The sequence below is a fragment of the Rattus norvegicus genome, chromosome 6 (genome assembly GCF_036323735.1).
Source record: "Rattus norvegicus strain BN/NHsdMcwi chromosome 6, GRCr8, whole genome shotgun sequence".
Taxonomy (NCBI): Eukaryota; Metazoa; Chordata; class Mammalia; order Rodentia; family Muridae; genus Rattus; species Rattus norvegicus.
The window spans coordinates 124,872,627-124,892,246 of record NC_086024.1 but is presented as its reverse complement, the minus strand read 5'-3'; the positions used below and the strand labels follow the sequence as shown (position 1 = coordinate 124,892,246).

The 19,620-nt window shown below is 42.3% G+C and overlaps 1 protein-coding gene across 4 annotated transcripts in view; it reads left to right on the top strand.

Annotated features, from left to right (window-relative positions):
* The window catches only part of Efcab11 (EF-hand calcium binding domain 11), a 154,093-nt gene that overhangs the window by 377 nt on the left and 134,096 nt on the right, over window positions 1-19,620 (top strand). Inside the window, exons 1-3 of one of the 4 annotated variants that reach the window (NM_001024350.1) lie at window positions 572-711; window positions 1,186-1,281; window positions 6,089-6,134. In NM_001024350.1, coding sequence (NP_001019521.1) covers window positions 637-711; window positions 1,186-1,281; window positions 6,089-6,134 — 217 coding nt within the window. In that variant the 5' untranslated portion in view covers window positions 572-636. Of the gene's footprint in view, window positions 1-571; window positions 716-1,185; window positions 1,282-6,088; window positions 6,135-19,620 lie in introns of those variants that run through there. The other 3 variants (XM_039112742.2, XM_039112743.2, XM_039112741.1) reach the window with 3 other exon arrangements.

The window sequence follows — 19,620 nt, the reverse complement described above, 5'->3', positions numbered from 1 at the left end:
TCCTTCAGTCAGCCTCATGTCAGGCATCGCTTTCCGAGGGTTGAATAATTGTGTGTCAACACTCAAAACGGGTCATTTCGTTTGATTGTCCTAGATACAGTGTTACGTATCAGGGTTACCAAGAGGGCGAAAATAAACACAGTAGCTGCTCTGAGAAGGCCGTTCAATGGCTTGTTGGTTTAAAAATGAATCTTGGGAGTTAACTCAATTTTTGTGTGTGTTTGTGTGCTTTCTTCACATTCTTCGTGTGTCTCCTATCAAATCTAACAAAGGCACGGGTCAGAATAATCAGAGAGTTTATTTTAAGTTCGGCAGATTGCCTGAAGGCAATCAAAGCCTGGTAAGAAAGCACAGAGGTACCTAATCTCCCTCACCAGCTCTCAAAGAGTCAAGAAAGTCGAGGAGAGGCGGAACCAAGATCCAGAGGCGGGCCTTAGAAGCCCCTCCCCGTTGTCATACAGAGCTTTTAACCAATGACAGTACTACATCAACGCCAGTGGCTCGGAGGCTGGCCAATGGGAGGAACCGTTGGAGTTGCGCGGCGAAGTTGAGTCCCAGCGGTGGTGGGCGTGGCCGCAGTGGCTGTTCTCGCTGGAGCGAAGGAGCTTCCCTGGCTTGGTCTTGGTGTCGGTGGGGATGTTCCTGTCAGAGGCAGGCGCCAGGCCGCGAGCAGGCGAAATCAGCGCCTCAGAACGCAGGAAATGGGTGGAAGTAGGTGTGGGAACGCGACCCGAGTTTGGACTTAAGCCTGACCAGGGCCACCTCTGTCACCCCTCTTGGGTCTCCCTCAAACAGGTTCTAGTCAACCCTGGAAAGAACTGTTCTTTAAACTGAGGCATAAGTGCCCCACTATGATCACTTCCCTGACCACCACACTATCCACAGATAATCACTTCTGTCTTCCATCCCCTACCATCACCTTCCTAATCCGAGGAATGAGCTATTGCATACAGTTTGTTCGAGTGGTCTAGAGGAATGGATTTGTCAGCCCCTTAAACTTTGTCAAGTTCTTTAAACTTGGGGAGAGGGGATAGAGGGAAAATTTTAACTCAGCGGTTCTATTGCTTGAGGATTAAAACTAGAGTGATGAAACCGCGTTTTGAAAGCTCCACAACCAGGCTGAGTTTTAGATGTTTGTGTTTCTGGTTTGTGGCTTACTAACTGTAGACCTTTGGTATTCCGTAGGTATTTAAAGCATGTGATGAAGACAACAAAGGCTACTTAAGCCGGGAAGACTTTAAGGTTGCGATTGTAATGCTGTTTGGGTACAAACCCTCCAAGGTTAGAACGTTTTCTCTCTTCCCCTCCTCCACTTCTCTCGCCCTCTTCTCCCTTCTTTGGATGGGGCGGATAATGGTATAGAAATGATTCCTAAGAAAATTGGCCAGGAGTACTTTCTGATCTCTGTAGAGCAAATCACTGATTTATAAGCCTAAAATGTCTCCAACACTGAATTCCACTCCCCCCACCCCACAAAGTCCCAAACGGGTGCAAATTAGATATCTAGGTCAGTAGAGCTAGCAAAACATCTCCACGGGTGTCCTAAAATTTTATAAGAAATATGGGATGATAGAGGGGGGAAGGCTGGGAGGGGAAAGTGGTGTTGTAATAGGAGTAATTCACCTACTAGCTGAAATGTATAGTAAAATTTCTGGGTGGCTTTAATTGGTAAAAGTAATATGTTCATACAGTCCGCAAGATCCCTTCTCTTTCCACTAGACTAGGGCTCCACTTACCAGTGGTTAACCAGTTTCTTCTGTATTGTCCTACATACAGGTATAGGCATAATCTTCTACTGAAGTTCCATACTGTTTTATCTTAACGTCCATTTCCCACTTAGTAACAAGCCCAAAGCACACAACATTACCACCTTAAAATACAGTTGTATAATATTCTCTTTAGCCAGTTTACCGTTTGTTGTTGTTTGAATTAACCTGCAAGCATTGTCTCGGTGAGCATCATCTCACGTCCACATACACCCATAGATCATGTCTTGTGGTATACATACGCCGTGCATACGTGTGTGCGTGTGCATGTGAGTGTGTGTGGATACATCATGGATATGTAGTTGCCATACTTGGGAGTATACAATAGATCAGGAATTCAAGGTCAATTTGGACTACATGATGAGACAACATTTTAGAACAATGGCGAACAAAAATACCAAAATTCCTAGAAATATAATCACTAAGTCTCAGGATGTGCACATTTGGATTTTATTATCTCTTTTTTTTTTCCTTTATTGAGATAAGTTGGTAGGTAAGTAGATAGATGTTAGATAGATAGATAGATAGATAGGTAAGTAGATAGATGTTAGATAGATAGATAGATAGATAGGTAAGTAGATAGATGTTAGATAGATAGATAGACAGACAGACAGACAGACAGACAGACAGACAGATAGATGGTGGATAGATAAGCAGGCAGGCAGATTGCGGCCCAGTAAATTGCCTTAGGGTGGTTTACAAGAAGGTGGGCACCTTACAGAGCCCCTCTGCCTTCCCGGGCAGGGTTTTGACAGGCCAAGGCTTGTACAGGTAATCACGGCTGTTGTGAATTCAGTGGTGCAGAAATCACATCGTGTCCGGAAGCCAGCACTGCATATCACTACCCCCACTTCTCACTCTCCACCCTGCTTCTTCCACACGTTCCCCGAGCCCCTGGAGAGTATACTTGGAACGCTGTGGCTCTCAGTTTCCAGAAAAGGCTGCACAGCTCCTTAGCAGTTAGACCACAGCTGAACCCCAGTGAACCTTCTAGTTTAGTATGACCGTCTCCTATCGACCCCTGTCTCGGAGCTGTTCTGCTCGTCTGTTATAAGCAGTCTGGAGACAGATCCATTCTTGGTAAGCCACTGAACTGGAACTAATCAGAGTCAAGACACTGTCCAAGTACAAAAGAGTAAACTACAACTATTAAGCAGAAGGAGCACCAAGTCTTCCTAGAGCCCCACAAACCCCTTTCCCCAGAACTGACAGTTAGGGCTCTTCTGCGCCTCATGGGTTGGGATAGCCAGGGATTCTGTGATATTTCTGTGCCCTTCAGTGTGCTTGAATGCACTGCAACTCCACAGTAAATAGACTTCCCCCCCAGGTTTTGCAGACAGCCTGGGGTGGATTCAGACTGGTTGGAGATTTTTAGCTCCTGAGAGACCACACGTGAGGTCAGAGTGCTAGCCTGGACTAGCTCTGAAATTGCTGCCGCTCTGCTAACCTGCACTCATGTCACCTGGAGTTCCCAGGCAGATGACCTGTGGAGGCTGGATGTTTTAAAGCATTGCATTTAACCTGGGCTCCCCTGGCAAGATAGCTTATCTCATTTTGCTTTTTAATCCCTCTTGAGTCTATGTATTTTAACTTCAGGCCATAGTATTAGTTGGTTTTGTGTGTCAACTTGACACAAGCTGAAGTTATCACAGAGAAAGGAGCCTCCCTTGAGGAAATGCATCCGTGATATCCAGCTATAAGGCATTTTCTCAATTAGTGATCAAGGTGGGGAGGGCCCATTGTGAGTGGTGCTGTCCCTGGGCGGGTGGTCTTGGGTTCTATAAGAGAGCAAGCTGAGCAAGCCAGGGGAAGCAAGCCAGTAAGACACATCCCTCCATGGCCTCTGCATCAGCTCCTACTCCCTGTCCTGCGTGAGTACCAGTCCTGACTTCTTTTGGTGATGAACAGCAACATGGAAATGTAAGCTTAATGAACCCTTTCCTCCCCAACTTGCTTCTTGGTCATATTTGTGCAGGAATAGAAACCCTGACTAAGACAGCCATGTAAAGAATTTAATGACAGGAGCAGTGGAGTGGTAATATACATACACTTGATGAAATTTGACAGCTTTCACTTTATATATCGAGTTAAGGGTTTAGGGACTTTTTTGTTAAATCTTTTTAAGTACTTAGGATGTGTATGTGTGTGGGCATATTTGGGGGAGTTTGTGCCTGTCAGAGGACAACTTATATTCTTTTACTATGTCAGTCTCAGGGTAACTCAGGTTACCAGGTAAGTGCTTTTACCTGCGAGACACCTTACTGGCCCTCACATTTTATTTTTAGTCTAATGACATATTTAACTGGTTATAGGTCACTAAACAATGAAGCAAAACCATAGTAAATACCTATATGCTTGTGAGGCATTTGCCAGAGGGGAGTTTTTATCAGAGAGGAAATGTTCAAGGTACCTTCTTGTATTTTAAATTTTAGACTAGGTTCAGTGCTAGAGTTTAATTTTTAATACGATTTTTTGAATATATAAAATACCGATTGGAAGTCAGGAAATTAAATGAGACATATAAAATAGTCCTATCGTAGAACATGTTTTGAAGAGTTAAACATGAATTGTCACTCTGAGCAACTGTAACACTACAATATCACTTCATAAAAGACATGTAATAACTCACTTAGACATTGATGTCTGCACAATGAAAGTTATTCAGTCTGTTTAATAAACAGTGTGTCTGCCAGCTGCTGAGATGGAAAGGTGAACAAATACAGTCTCCGTGTTGGAGCAATTTCATTTTTGTATAGTATTTAGCAAACTGAGAGGTGAGCAGAGTGGGCAGCTGTTGTGGCGTCATTTATGCTAAAGCTCGATTAATATTCTATGAGGCATCTAGGAGACCTTTGTGGCAGTAAGACAAGCTATGCCTTGGTGTTTTCCTGGATGTGCTGGTAGTAAAAGAGTGGTGATGTCACTGAATAGGAGAGAATCCAGGTGGAAGTGTGTTGGGGGTGGAGGGTGGGGGATGAGTTTGTGACGGTAACTGGTGTTCCCTGTACATTTGACTGTTAGATGCTGTATGGAATTCTGAGGTTCTCTCCCTTAAATACAGGAACTTCACTGGGGTAAAAAGGTGGTGGTGGTGGCGGGGCTGGATGTAGATTTGGGGCTCAGTTTATAAGGGGTAGCTCAAATTGGAAGACTAAGTGCCATTCTATAAGAAGCTTCTGTAGGCTGTGAACAGCACCAGTCCAGGGAAAGAGTTCTGGGGAAGCCTGCATTTAAAGATGGGCGAGGAATTCATGACAAAGATGGACTAGGATTCATGGGGAAGGGACACAGGGAAGCCAGGGAGGTACAGGGACTCCAGATTATGGAAGAGTCAAGACTGGCAGCAGAAGAAAGTCATTTACCATCCAGGCTTGGCTTCCGTGATGCTTGCAAACAAAGCTCCTATTACTAATGGGAGGGAAATGTTTCTGTGTTAATATTTACTCAAAGTAGGTCTCAGAGCTTATAAGTGGTGTGTTCTCACTACAGTGTTTTATGTTGTTTAGGCAAAACCAAGCGAAATGCTAGAAGAGACCAAACTGTTAACAGTTGTATCTACTAAATTTAACAAGTTATATACATCATGTTTCTGCACCAATCATGTATTACTGTTTTATTATATTGCCTTCTTTTATTAATAGGCTCTTACTGAGTAGGCCATGCTGGCTTCAGTGTCTCCCTTCTGTCCTCAGTCTCACAAGCTCTGGGATTCCAGGTGTAATTAATTCCACCTGGAATGAACCTGCCACACCTGGCTTGGGTTACCTTTAACATCAGGACAATTGAAAAATAAAGTTATTGTAATAACTTTGTTTTTTAACAAAGCAGAAAGATTTTAGGTTATAATTTACATATGATGGCCAAAATGATTTCATATATTTAAGCTATTGGTCAGTGGAGTGAAATTGTAGGGACCATTATGGCAAATCTGTGTTTGTTGTGGATGTTCAAGAACAAGAAAGATGGGGCTGGAGAGATGGCTCAGTGGTTAAGAGCACCCGACTGCTCTTCCAGAGGTCATGAGTTCAATTCCCAGCAACCACATGGTGGCTCACAACCATCTGTAAAGAGATCTGATGCCCTTTTCTGGTGTATCTGAAGACAGCTACAGTGTACTTATATGTAATAAATGAATAAATCTTTAAAAAAAAAAAAAGAACAAGAAAGATGACCGTCATACTGTCAAATGAAGTTACTGTCTACTAGGTTCAATAAAGTTGGCGTCCCATAAAACATGTGTCTTCCCTTAGCCCAGAAGTTCACAACTTGTACTCTGAAACATCTGATAAAGTTTCATCCTCTTAATCTTTCCTCTTTTCTAGATAGAAGCGGATGCTGTGATGTCCTCAGCAAATCCCGACACTTCTGGTAATACAATAGTTAATATTTTCTAGTAGATGGTCAAAAAGCTAAAATTAAGAACAATTTGATTAAAACATGTAGTTGCATTTCATTTTTAAAAAAGTTTTAGATGGAAAAGAAAGTTTAGGAATATACAAAGTAATGGGTTTCATTATAGTATTTTCATACACGTTTGTCCTCACTCATCATGGTCCCCTGCCCCTCCCCCTGCTGCTGGTTCCCTTCCTCACCCCATATCACCCCACCCTGCTTTCTTGTCACATGAGCTCTTTAACTTTCTCTTCTTCCTTCGTCTCTTCCCCACTTAAGATCTCTTCATTCCCTCTCATGTTCCCTTCCAGATTCATAACCGATACATAAATTAATATCTGAGTTCCATATTTGAGAGCATTATTCTGAGTTGGGCATATTTCACTTACCATGTAGTCCTCTTCATTCCCTGCAAATGCCATGACTTCATTTGTCTTCATGGCTGAATAAAATCCCACCAAGTTTTAATGTCTTGACACGTTCATCTTTTGATGGATGTCTGTGCTGGTTCCAACTCTGAAGTATTGTTAACCCTGCAGCAGTGAACGTGGCTGTACAAGGCTCTCTGGGAGGACCCAGGAACAATTAGCTCAGCCACATGGTCGTTCTAGCTTCGGGCTTTCTCATCAGCAACAACCCAGGGTTCCTTTTCCCCACAGCCTTGCTACCATTGTGTTTGTTTATTTCTTCTTTTTCCTTATTGGTGTACATTTGTTATACATTATGTTGGGTTTCAGGGCAATAATTTCTTTCAAGTAAATAATGTACTTTGACCATATTCACTGTCTTTTCATTCCTTTGCTATAGCCCAACTTTTGTACTCCCCTCTCCCCCATTAATCTCCTTTTTCCTCAATGGCTTTTTTTTTTTTTTGCTTTTATGCTGTGTGTGTGTGTGTGTGTCTGTGTGTGTGAAGGGTTTATGTTTTTTGGCAAATAAGAGAAAATTAGTCTTTATATGCCTGACTTATTTCATTTAATGTATGGATCTATAGTTGCACTCGTTTTATTTTTCAGATAACAACATAATTTTATTCTTTTTATGGCAGAATAAAACTATTGTATATATATATACCACATTTTCTTTATCCATTCTTAGGCTGATGGACACATAGAGCAGTGGGATACCTTTGTGACTGTAGTGGTTCAAGAAATATTACATGCAGTATACTTGTCAGGATTCTCTAGAGTAACAGCACTTATAGAATGAATCTCTCTCTCTCTCTCTCTCTCTATATATATATATATATATGTACACACACACACACACACACACACACACACACACACACACACACGGTTAATAAAATGACTTGCAGGGTATGGTCCAGCTAATCCAACAATGGCTGGCTATGAATAGAAAGTCTTAAGAATCCAGAAGTTGGGGTTGGGGATTTAGCTCAGTGGTAGAGCACTTGCCTAGCAACCGCAAGGCCCTGGGTTCGGTCCCCAGCTCCGGGGGGGAAAAAAATCCAGAAGTTGCTCAGTCCATAATACTGGATGTCTCAACAGTCTTCAGTAGCTGTTAGAACCCCAAAGACGTAGCCTTTCATGTCAGTAAAAGAGAGGACTTGCTAGCAAGGCAAAAACCTCCTTCCGTGTCCTCATATAAGCTTCCAGCATAAAGTGTGTCTCAGACTAATGGTATGTGTGTTCCCCACTTTAAGATCTGGATTAGAAGTGGATCCTCCCACTTTAAATTAAGCGGAAATCTCTCACAAGTGTGCCCTTCATTTTTTGGATTATAGTTTACTCCAGATGTAGCCAAGTTGATAACCAAGAATAGCCATTGTATGAAGGTATTTCCATGGTATGTTAATTCACAGTCCTTTAGAAATATACCGAAAAGGGGCATATTCTCACTCTCTGTTCTTATTTAGTGTGGCCATTGAAGTATTAGAGGAATAACACAAGAGAAGGAACTGAAGGGGATACAAGAAAGAAACAACCCAAATTATGCCAGTTTGTAGATGATGGACCCCCATAGGAGTGGTTTTCAACCTTTAGGTCGCAACACCTTTGACAAGCCTGTATCTCCAAAAGTATTTACATTACGATTCAGAATAGAAGTAGAATTACATTCATGAAGTAGCAACAAAAATAATTTTATGGTTGGGAATCGCCCACCACACATAAGAAATTGTATTAAAGGGTTGAAGCATTAGGAAAGTTGAGAACCACTGCCCTAAAAACTCCATCAGAAAACTCTTACAAAATGACAAGTATTCAGCAAAGTAGCAGGATATAAAATCAAAACACAAGAATCTGGAGCCTTTCTCTATATAAATAATGAACGTTGTCTTAGTCAGGGTTTCTATTTCTGCACAAAACATCGTGATCAAGGAGCAAGCTGGGGTGGGGAGAAGAAGGGTTTATTCAGCTTCCACTTCCACATTGCTGTTCATCACCAAAGGAAGTCAGGACTGGAACTCACACAGGGCAGGAACCTGGAAGCAGGAGTGGATACAGAAGCCATAGAGATGCTGCTTACTGACTTGCTTCCCCTGGCTTGCTCAGCCTGCTTTCTTATAGAACCAAGAACTACCAGCCCAGGATTTGCACAACCCGCAATGGGCTGAACCACCTCCTTGCCTTGATCTCTAATTGAGAAAATGCCTTATAGGTGGATTTCATGGGGGCATTTCCTTAAGGGAAGCTCCTTTCTCTGTGATAACGCCAGCTCGTGTCAAGTTGACCACAAAAACAGCCAGTACAAACATACTCAGAAAGAAATCAGGAAAGCAATCCCATTTATAATAGTTTCAAAACCAAAAATAAAATCAAATCTAACCAGTGAAACAATATAAATTTTAAAACAGAAGAAATTGAAGATGAAGCTGAAAGGTAGAAACATCTCACTTGTGGACTGGCAGAATCAGCATAGTGAAAATGGGTGTACCAGCAAAGACAATCTACAGATTTATTGCAAACCCATCCGACTACCTCCACTGGACTGGAGGTATAGGGCTCAGGAGTTAAGACCACTAGGTGTTCAGGGTGCCAGACATGACAGACATGTGTGCTATTGCAAGAGAAGAATACTGTCTTCAGAAGCAGCCACAATCGATGGATAGGCCCAGTATATAACTACAGTAATGGTCAACTTCAGAACACAGTCACTTCTTAAACACCAGCTGGGAGTGAAGAATCTCAGATAGGATTGTGTGTACTAAGATGTACTAAGATATATTATTGTGTATACTTAAGCAAGCAGTAACAGCTATAATGACTTGACAGAACTCTGTTAACTTGGTTCAGAAACAGAAGCACTAAGGAACAGATTGGGAAAGAAGTTAATCGTTAATAGCACTTAATTGTTTAAAGCTAAAGGATTAATAATTAAGTATTAAAATGGTATTTGGAAGGGGAATAAGAGAATAAAGTATGACTAGGTGGAAAGTATTAATGTATGGGTATGATGGTTTGGAGTGGTATTATTAGAAGGTGTGACCCTGTTGGAGTAGGGGTGGCTTTGTTGGAGTAGGTGTGTCACTGTGGGTGTGGGCTTTAAGACCCTCATCTTAGCTGCCTGGAAGCCAGTAATCTGCTAGCAGCCTTCAGATGAAGATGTAGAACTCTCAGCTCCTGCACCATGCCTGCCTGGATGCTGCATGCTCCCCCCTTGATGATAATGAACTGAACCTCTGAACCTGTAAGCCAGCCCCAATGAAGTGCTATCCTTCTAAGAGTTGCCTTGGTCATGGTTTCTGTTCACAGCAGTGAAACCCTATCTAAGACAATGGGTTACAAGTGGGAGAGGGTTGATATGTGGGATAGAGGCATGATAAATAGTAAAGGAAATATAGAATAGGTACAGCTAAAAGCACCAGGTATTCAGAAAAACTGTATGACGAGCCATCCAAGTTACATTCAGACAAGTTGTAAGCCAGAACCATACAAGTGTGATAGTTTAATTATCAACTCCATATACTCTAGAACCTACTAAGAAGAGATTCTCAGTGAGGGATTGTCGAAGTCAGATTGGCACATGGGCGTGTCTGATGATGATGATGTTGATTGCATCAGTGTGAGTAGGCCTGGCCCACTGTGTGGCACCATTCCTGAGTTCAGGAATCCTGGCCTACTAAGGGGAGGGAGTGGGCTATGCACAGTGTATACAGTGGCATTCATTCTCTCTCTGCTCTAGACTGTGCCTGTGGCTGGCTCCTTCAAGTCCTTGCCTTGCTTCTCCCCATAGTGATATACCACAGCCTGGACTTGTTAGCTGAATAATTCCCCTTAAAGTTCTTTCCATTGGGACATTTTTTTAAATCAAAGCAACAGAAAAGGAAACTCGAATAAGCAAATTAGAAAAGTACCAATAAAACTAAAAGAGAAATAAACTGCAGTAGGAGATGCCGGGACCTCAGTGTCTTCCTACTTGGATGGATGTGCTTTCTGCTCCTCCCTCGGATGGTTTTGTGGTGTCTGCTGCTGTGGGGAGGGCCGTTCATGTCAGTTACTGGGCTTACCTCACCATGGCCTTCCTGCCGTGCAGATTCATGTTCCCTTAGCCTCCACAGCCAGCAACAGATTTCATCATGTCTGGTGTCCCATGTGGAATTCTGTGTAGCTGGGCCCTGGAAGAGGGGCCTGGCTAGTTGGATTTACCTTTGTAACCAGGAGTCTCTTCCTGGCTGCCATATTTACTCATGCCTGCTGGGGCAGCTGTTCAGCGTGCTTCTTGTGTTCTCTGACGCTGGCTGAGGCAATGGTTGAGAGGTGTCCTTCTCAGGCTGATTTCTCCACAGTGTCTCCTCCTGCAGGTTATAGAGACACCTTCTCATTCACGGCACCGGTTCATTTTAGTTGTCAGCTTGACACAACCAAGAATCACCTGGAAAGAGTCTCGGTGACTGTGGGCACGCCTATGAGGTGGTTTTCTTAATCGGGTTGTTGGGTATGGGAAGACCCACTCTGAGTATGAGCATCACCATTATGGGCTGGGCTCTGAGCTGTATGAGGAGGGAAAGCAAGCTGAGCACTGTGCAGTCACGCATTCCCGTCTTTCTGTTCTTGACTGTGGGTGACATGTGAGGAGCTGTCACAAGTCTGCCATGGCAGCAGTGACTTAGAATAGTGAGCTAAAATAAACTTTTCTCCCCTAGATCTTTTGTCATCAGGGTGTTTTATCATAACAACATAAATTAGACTAAGCCACCCACCGCCTTGCCAAGAAGTTCTTTTTTTTTCGATGGAGTAATTTACAAACATGGTGATTTATAATAGGAAAATTTAAACCATTCAAAAAACATGAAGACAAAAGTGTCACTTAGAATTTAACATCCATAGGATAATTCCATTTTAATTTTGCATGTGTGTAGGGGTTTGAACCATTTGCTTGTCTTGTTACTGTGATAAAATATCTCACAAAAGCAACTTAAGGAGGGAAGGGTTTTGTTTCAGTTTCTGTTTCCTGGGTACAGTCTTTTATAGCAGAAAGTCACAGTGGAAGGAGTTTGAGGTGGCTGGTGACATCACCTCCATAGCCAGGAAGGAGAGGCCGATGGAGACAGCTTAGCTTCCTCTCTCAGCCCCAGCCCCAGCCAGTGGAATGATACCACTCACATTTAGCTAATCTAGATGCTCCCTCACACACACACAGGTTGAGATAAAACCAGTGGACTGGGGAAGGATACAGTATGGGGGACAGACGGCATGGCCAATGAGAAGACACTAACAATAAGTGAATTTGGATGAAGGGTATAAAGCTAGTTTCTTACTATTCTTACTTTGTAGATTTTATAAGTTTTAAATTTTTTCCCAGAGAAAGGCATGGTTTTGAACTACCAAACCAGTATAATCTGGATCCTATCTCCTCAAACAAAAGGGTGCTCATCCACTTGCTAGCTGTCTCTCTGTCTGCCTCCCTGACTCCTTTTCTCTCCTCCATCAGGTCATTTTGCTAAGCACAGAAACACATTCTTCTAAATCCCTTTGAATGAACAATCCAGGTTAACTGTCACAGACCGGGTCCTACTATGTAGCTTACAGTGACCTCTAATTTTGGTTTCCCGTCTCAGCTTCCTGCATGCTGTGAACACAGGCGTGCCCCACCATGGCTCTGATGCCGTTTTCTGACCTAAGAGGAGGATGAAGGGTAAAGCTGAAACAGGAGGAAAGGGAAGGATTGACTGAGGCTGGGGAAGTCAGGAGTTCACTTTTTAGGATGCTAAATTTCAGAAGTCTTAATCCACGTCAGATTGAGTGTTTGCGCGTGGAACTCAGGAGAGCTCTGTGGTGAAGAAGTAAAATTGGGACTATAAGCAGGTAGGTAATTTTTAAAATCATGTGTGGGATGAAACTGTGGGCAGAGATAGGCGGACTGAGAACTTAATGTTGGAATCAGGATGAGGATGGGGAAAGGGTGACGGGGATTTAGAAGTGACGGGTGGAAAACCATGAATGTTGGTTGAAAAGCCAGAGGAAGTGGCATTTTATGAAGAGCATGGCCAGCCATTCTTCAGTGTAACTGCCAGGTCAGGTTACAGGAGTGAGGAGCAGCCACTGCAGGTGGCCATCTGGAAGTATGTGTGACCCTAGCAAGCAGAATTACAGTGTGTGCCGATGTCACCAGCCAGGCTAGAGCAGGTTGGAGATAACAGGGCGTGATGAAGTTTGACCCTGGGAGTAGTTGGTAAGTCTGCCATGACCCTGGGTCAGGAGATATTTCCTTCATCACTTGTTAAAATGTGGAAGAATGTGTTTCTGTGCTTAGTAAAATGACCTGATGGAGGAGAGAAAAGGAGTTGGGGAGGCAGAGAGAGCGCCAGCTAGCAAGTGGATGAGCACCCTTTTGTTTGAGGAGATAGGATCCAGATTACACTGGTTTGGTAGTTCAAAACCATGCCTATCTCTGGGAAATAATTTAAAGCTTATAAAAGCTACAAAGTAAGAATAGTAAGAAACTAGCTTTATACCTTTATCCAAATTCACTTATTGTTAGTGTCTTCTCATTGGCCATGCCGTCTGTCCCCCATACTGTATCCTTCCCCAGTCCACTGGTTTAATTTACCATCTGTATTCTATTTGTAACAATTGATGGAACAATGTCCTTAATAACTTCTTTTCTTTTTTTACTGCAAGAATTAGTTTTTGGTGTTATATTTCTATAATCTGGAATGTTTCTGTAACATTTTGGTAGTGTTGATAACGTTGGTGAATATAGAGTTCTCCTCTCTGTTTTATTTTTTAAAGAATTGTCCACTGCACATAAAAAGGCACACTGGTCAGTAGTGACGCACACCTTTTATCCCAGCACTTGGGAAGCCAAGGCAAGTTTGAAGCTTGCCTGGTCCATAGAGTGAGTTCTAGGACAGCCAGGGCTACACAGAGAAACTCTGTCTCACTTAAGAAGGTGGAAAAATATGTACTACCAGTATAGATCAAAAGATAACTATAAATCAATCAAGATAAAGTAAAGCTGACCTGAGAAGAAAGAATATTTCAGGATAAGTGTGATGGTTCGTATATGCTTGGCCTAGGGTGTGACACCATTAGGAGGTGTGGCCTTATTGGAGTAGGTGTGTCACTGTGGGCTTGGGCTTTAATACCCTTATCCTAGCTGCCTAGAAGTTAGTCTTCTCCTAGCAGCCTTCAGATGGAGATGTAGAACTCTCAGTTCCTCCTACACTAGGCCTGCCTGCATGCTGCCATGCTTCTGCCTTGATGATAATGGACTGAACCTCTGAACCTGTAAACCAGCCCCAATGAAATGTTGTCCTTTAAGAGTTGCCTTGGTCATGGTGTCTGTTCACAGCAGTAAAACCCTAACTAAGACAATAAGCATAATCATTTTAGAGTTACTAGAGTCAGTTCATAAGAATACCAGGCAGTTTTAAACACTCAAACTCCTATTCAAAATTCTGAACACAAGAAAGGAAAGATGTGAAATGGAGGAGAAAAACAGTAAAACTGCAGTGCTGGTTGTCATCTCTACCTTCCTGTGTGTAAACCTCAGTCAGTGAAGCTATAGAGGACCCCCCCACCCCCCACTGTACCATTAACCAGCAGCCCGACCCAGTTGTCCTGTGTGGCGTTCTCCCTCAGGAACTGCTGGGCAAGTTCTTCACAAGTCTTCATAGTACCTTTCATATGACAGACCACAGTATATTTTCTCTTTGTGGTCAAATTGTATTCAAGCCAATAGCAGGGGATGTCCAGGGAAAGTCCCAGTGATTTGGAAACTATGTAGCACATTTCTCAATAACTCAGAGGTCAAGTAAAATCAAATGGAAATATTTACATTTAAATGGTAAAATTTCACATCTCTATGAGATGCATTGAAAATAGTCCTTAGGAAGTAGTACTAAGTTTCAGGAATCCATCAACGTAAACCATTATATAAACAAACTCAAGGAGAAAACTACATGTTTATCTCACTAGATACTGAAAAAGCCTTTGACAAAATACAACATCCCTTCATGTTAAAGATCAGGAATTCAAGGCCCATACTTAAACGAAGTAAAAGCAATAGACAGCAAACCAGTAGCCAACATCAAACTAAATGGAGAGAAACTAGAAGCAAGTCCATTAAAATCAGAGACTAGACAAGACTCTCTCCCTACCTATTTAGTATATTACTTGAAGACTTAGCCAGGACAATTAGACAACAAAAGGAGGTCAAAGGGATAGAAATTGGAAAGGAAAAAGTCAAAATATCACTATTTGCAGATGATATGATAGTATACATAAGCAACCCCAAAAATTCCACCAGAGAACTCCCACAGATGATAAACAACTTCGTCAAAGTGACTGTATATAAAATTACCTCAAACAAATCAGTAACCTTCCTCTATACAAAGGATAAACAGGCTGAGAAAGAAATTAGGGAAATGAAACCCTTCACAATAATCACAAATAATATAAAATATCTTGGTGTAACTCTAACCAAGGAAGTGAAAGATCTGTATGACAAGAACTTCAAGACTCTGAAGAAAGAAATCAAAGATCTCAGAAGATGGAAAGATCTCCCATGCTCATGGATTGGCAGGATTAACATAGTAAAAATGACCATCTTCCCAAAAGCATTCTACAGCTTCAATTCCCATCAAAATTCCAACTCAATTGTTCACAGAGATATAAAGAACAATTTTTTTCTGTTTTAGTTAGTGAATCTATAAAACCGAGAAGCTTGCTCACATGGTTGGGGGATAGAAAGGATTACCAATGACAATTACTGAATGACACAGGTGACACGATGGTTATTTGAAGGATAATTAGGATATACAACTTTATGCCAACAATTTACCACTAGATTAAATCACTAGAGTTTTGAAAGACAGAGGCTACTAGAAACCTAAGAAGAATGAGATAATGGGCATAGTTCCGTTTCTATGAAAGAAATTGAATTTTTAGTGAAAACCCTGAAAAGGAAGATCTAGGCCAGATGTTTTTAGTGATGAGGTCTACCAGATAACAAAGGAAGAATAATAAGAAGTACTTGGATTTACAGTCTCTGCTGTCTTTCTTCTAAACATAGTCATGTTTCTCTGAGCCTTTGGTGTCTTTTTCTCTCTACTTTTATATGTTGCAAAATTTTACCCTTACAAATTTTGAAAATGTGAAGAAAAACAAGTAGACACACCTGCACACACCTGTAGCATCTCATGAGTGATAGTTTTATCCAGTCGCTTAGATTTGCTTGTGATTGCAAGCCTTATTCTTGCAAACCTTGTATAAGTCCCATGTATCAGTCCCATGGACACCGTTTGACCTACTGAAACTCACTGCCAGCCTTGGGCTCTTTCCTCCGTCGCCTTTGACTGACCAAGCCTGAACTGTTCTTTACTATTTCTTTGTGATGTTGGACCCCGAGTCAAGTACTTACCAGTGAGCTGTATCCCCAGCTTTCCAATAGCATCTTTGTATTGCAGGGAACATAATGCTATGATATTTTTAAATTGCTACATATATTTTAATATGCTGTATGATGTGGTAAGACATCTTTCTCTTTTAAGATTTATGTGTGTGAATGTCTTGCCTGCACATAGGAAGGAACATCATATGAATGCCTGGGACCTGTGGAGTCAGAAGAGGGGTTTGGATCCCCTGAAGCTGGTGTTACAGGTGGTTGCCGTTGTGTTTTATAAAAGGAAGAGAGAGCCAGGATATGTTTTATGGAGTGAGGTGTGGTGTGGTGGGAGGGGGTGCCTGCAGGCCCATGCTCAAGCATCTCTTCCCCCTGAAGTACCAGGCAGACAACAGGTATAGTACAAAATACAGTTTATTTAGGGGACATGGGAAGGGGAGTTGAGAATGGAGGAGAGGGAGGGAGGGAGGGAGGGAGAGAGGGAGGGAGAGAGAGAGAGAGAGGAGAGAAAGGAAAGAAAGAGAAGGGAGAGAAGAGAGAGGGAGGGAGAGAAGAGAATGAGAGAAGAGAGGTGGGAGGGAGCAAATAACCCCTTTTATAGTAGGCCAGGCCTACCTGGATGTTGCCAGGTAACTGCTGGGCGGAGCCTAGAAGGAATGCTTGCTGTGGTGCACCACCATTTAGGTGCTGGGAGCTAAACCCAGGTCCTGTGCCAGAACAACTTACTCTTCCACAGGGCACCTCTTGAGTGCTATCGTAAAATATCTTCATGGCACTTAGATGGGAAGCACATTTCATTACTCCTATTTTTTAAAATTTTATGCATATGTGTCTGCTTTTCCCACAAAGGACAGAAGAGGGCATAGAGTTCTCTGGAACTGGAGTTACAGACTTTCATGAGTGGCCCAGTGTGGGTGATGGGAACCAAAGTGCTTTTAACAACTGAACTAACTGTCCAGCCCATTTTACTTTTTTAATACACAAACTTAGAGACCCTGTATGAAGTATGGCTTTTAGAACAATAATTTCAGAAGAATAGGTGTTTTGCATAATTTCTACCTTAATATAGTATCCCTAAGCCTTTAATTTCCTGTTGAAAATTTTCACACTTTCAAAATATTCAAAATACTGTTTCTTTGATGTTTAATTAATTGTAATGTCTTGGTGAAACCTTTCCTGCCTCCTTCCCCTTAGGGTTCCTGTGTGCAAGGAATGTCTTGTACTTGAGGCCTTGCTGCTTCTTTAGTGCTGAGTGGGTTTCTCTATTCCAAGAGTCCCCTGATATCAGTGGACTATTCCACCAGGACGAGGCTCCTCCTTCACTCATTACTTTATATGGTATTTCTGTCCTATGACCCTTCTGCTCTGCTAAGTATGACTGTGGCCGAAAACACCTCAATAGTCATTACTTGCATCGGTCTCTTTCTTATGTATGCTTTCTGGTTTCGAATTAAGGATCTGACCTCAAGAAGAACTTTCAGCTGTTGTTGGTCGGTATTTTCCCCTCTTGTTTGAGCTTGAGTCTCATGCAGCTCAAGCTGGTCTGAAGCTCTAAGAAGCTGAGGATGTTTCCACTCCCCCAGTCTTGGGACTTCAGGCATGGGCTCTCATACTTGGCTTAGGCAGAGCTGAGATTTGAACTCAGGGCCTCTCGCATGCTTGTAAGCACTTTACCAGCTGAGCTATTTCTTTAGCCACTCCACACACACTGAAGAATTTCTTTAACTGAAGGAATTAACTGAGAGATTACCTTGACTTTCTTTAGTTCTCTGAGGTATTCAGAGAGGTTTAGGTTGTAAAAGAAAGATTTCCTAACTCTTTGCCTGTGGAGTGAGTTCTTTGACACAGATGTTGATGTCCAGGGTAACTTTTCCTACACTCAGTATGTTCTTAGGCCTCCTCCTAGTAAACACCATGAAAAAGCATTTCCAGATGAGTTAAATTCATAGGGTTTCACCCTGGTGTCAAAAGTGGCGTGGTGTGTGTATTGAGGGATAAACTCTGGCAGAAGGCTTCTTGTCTTTATCCAGAGACATTTCCTGTGTGCATGAGCGATCTGCAGGAAAGTCAGGGCTGCTCTCCAGTATGCTGTCTTTTCGTTTGCTTAGTTCTGATGTCCAAGAAAGGTTTGACTTGTGACCGAAGATAGCTTCCGAACATGAACTCCCATTCTTGATGGCTTTCTCGTGGTTGAATGGTGCCTTCCCTCAGAGTGCTTGTTGTCTTCAATAGTCACGGAGCTTCCCTTCAACAGTGTTAATGTGCAGACACAAGTATTCCACACTAGTGCATTGGCGTGGCTTCCCCTATGCCTGAGTTCCATGCATGGTGAAGACTACCCTATTCTGGGTCCTGTCCTCAGAGTCATTATGGCCAAAGGGTTGCCTCACCTGGAGTTTTTCAGAACTGAAAAGAGACTCAGGGCTAACTTTGATAATATGCTTGGGGACCTACTCCAGGAGTTACTTCCTTGCATTTAATATCAAAGAATGATTCTCACAGCTCTCTCTCAACTGGATCCTTAGGATGTTTCTTTCCATAATTTAGTCTTAAAGTCTCTCAAGAGGTCACTAAGCAAATTGGACGTCTGAGAAGTTCAGGTGGCTATCAGAGGAAGAATTAGTTTGCAAGGTTGAGATCAAATGTAGTTGATTAGTGTCTTATTCCAAAATTACCCGTGCAGACCTGCTGTCGCCTCTAAATTTCTAGCATCTTCCTTCTCCCAGTTTGAGATCAATATCGAATTATCTTTCTTAGAGCATCTCTTTCTTCAGGATTAAAGGAATAGATTTATACAACTAGGGCACCAACTCTCTCCTTTCGGCTTCAGCTTGTGTTTACTTGACTGGTGAAACTCGAGGCTACAAACATCCAAGAGAAGCAGTTAAGTAGCTATTCCACAAGAAATTACCATTGAATTCCGCTGCTAACACGAATTTCTGCTAATAGAACTGCCAATCCTAAACCAATTTCACACCATCGGCTCCTTTTCTTCCCAGCAGATCATAAGGGTCGCATTTACCACATGACATTTTTCTTGAGAGAAATGGATTATATACAGATTAAATATCTTCAAATATGTTGTCTCTCTCCAGAATGTGTTTTCACATTTATTTTTTTACACGTGTGAGCGTTTTGCCTGCATGTTTGTATGTGCCTGTGGGTGGTAGTGAGCCACTATGTGGGTAATGAGAACTGACCCTAGGTCCTCTGCTGGGACAGCAAGGGCTGTTAACCACGGAACCATCTCCAGTCTCTCTCCACACTGTTTTGACACTGAAGGAGTTAAGTGTAGCTTCCTGGAATGTTCCAATTTTGATAATCCATTTTCCAAAGCTCATCTGGGTAGCTGTGTTTGGGAATTCTCTTTCTGCTGCTCATAGTTTGCTGTTGTTATTGTTGTTATTGTTATTGTTTAGGTTTTGCTTGTTGTTTTTTTTAAAGATAGACTCTCATGCTAGACCAGGCTAGTACTTCAAACTTTCTACATAGTCAAGGATGACCCTGAACTCATGATCTTTCTGCCTGTACCTCCCAAGTATTGGCATATGCCAATCACCCATATCACCATACCTGACTTCACAGCTCTTTTCCAAGACAAGGTCACGGCAGCTGTGTATGCAGAGTTCTTTGGCTGTAGAGCTTCCTGGAT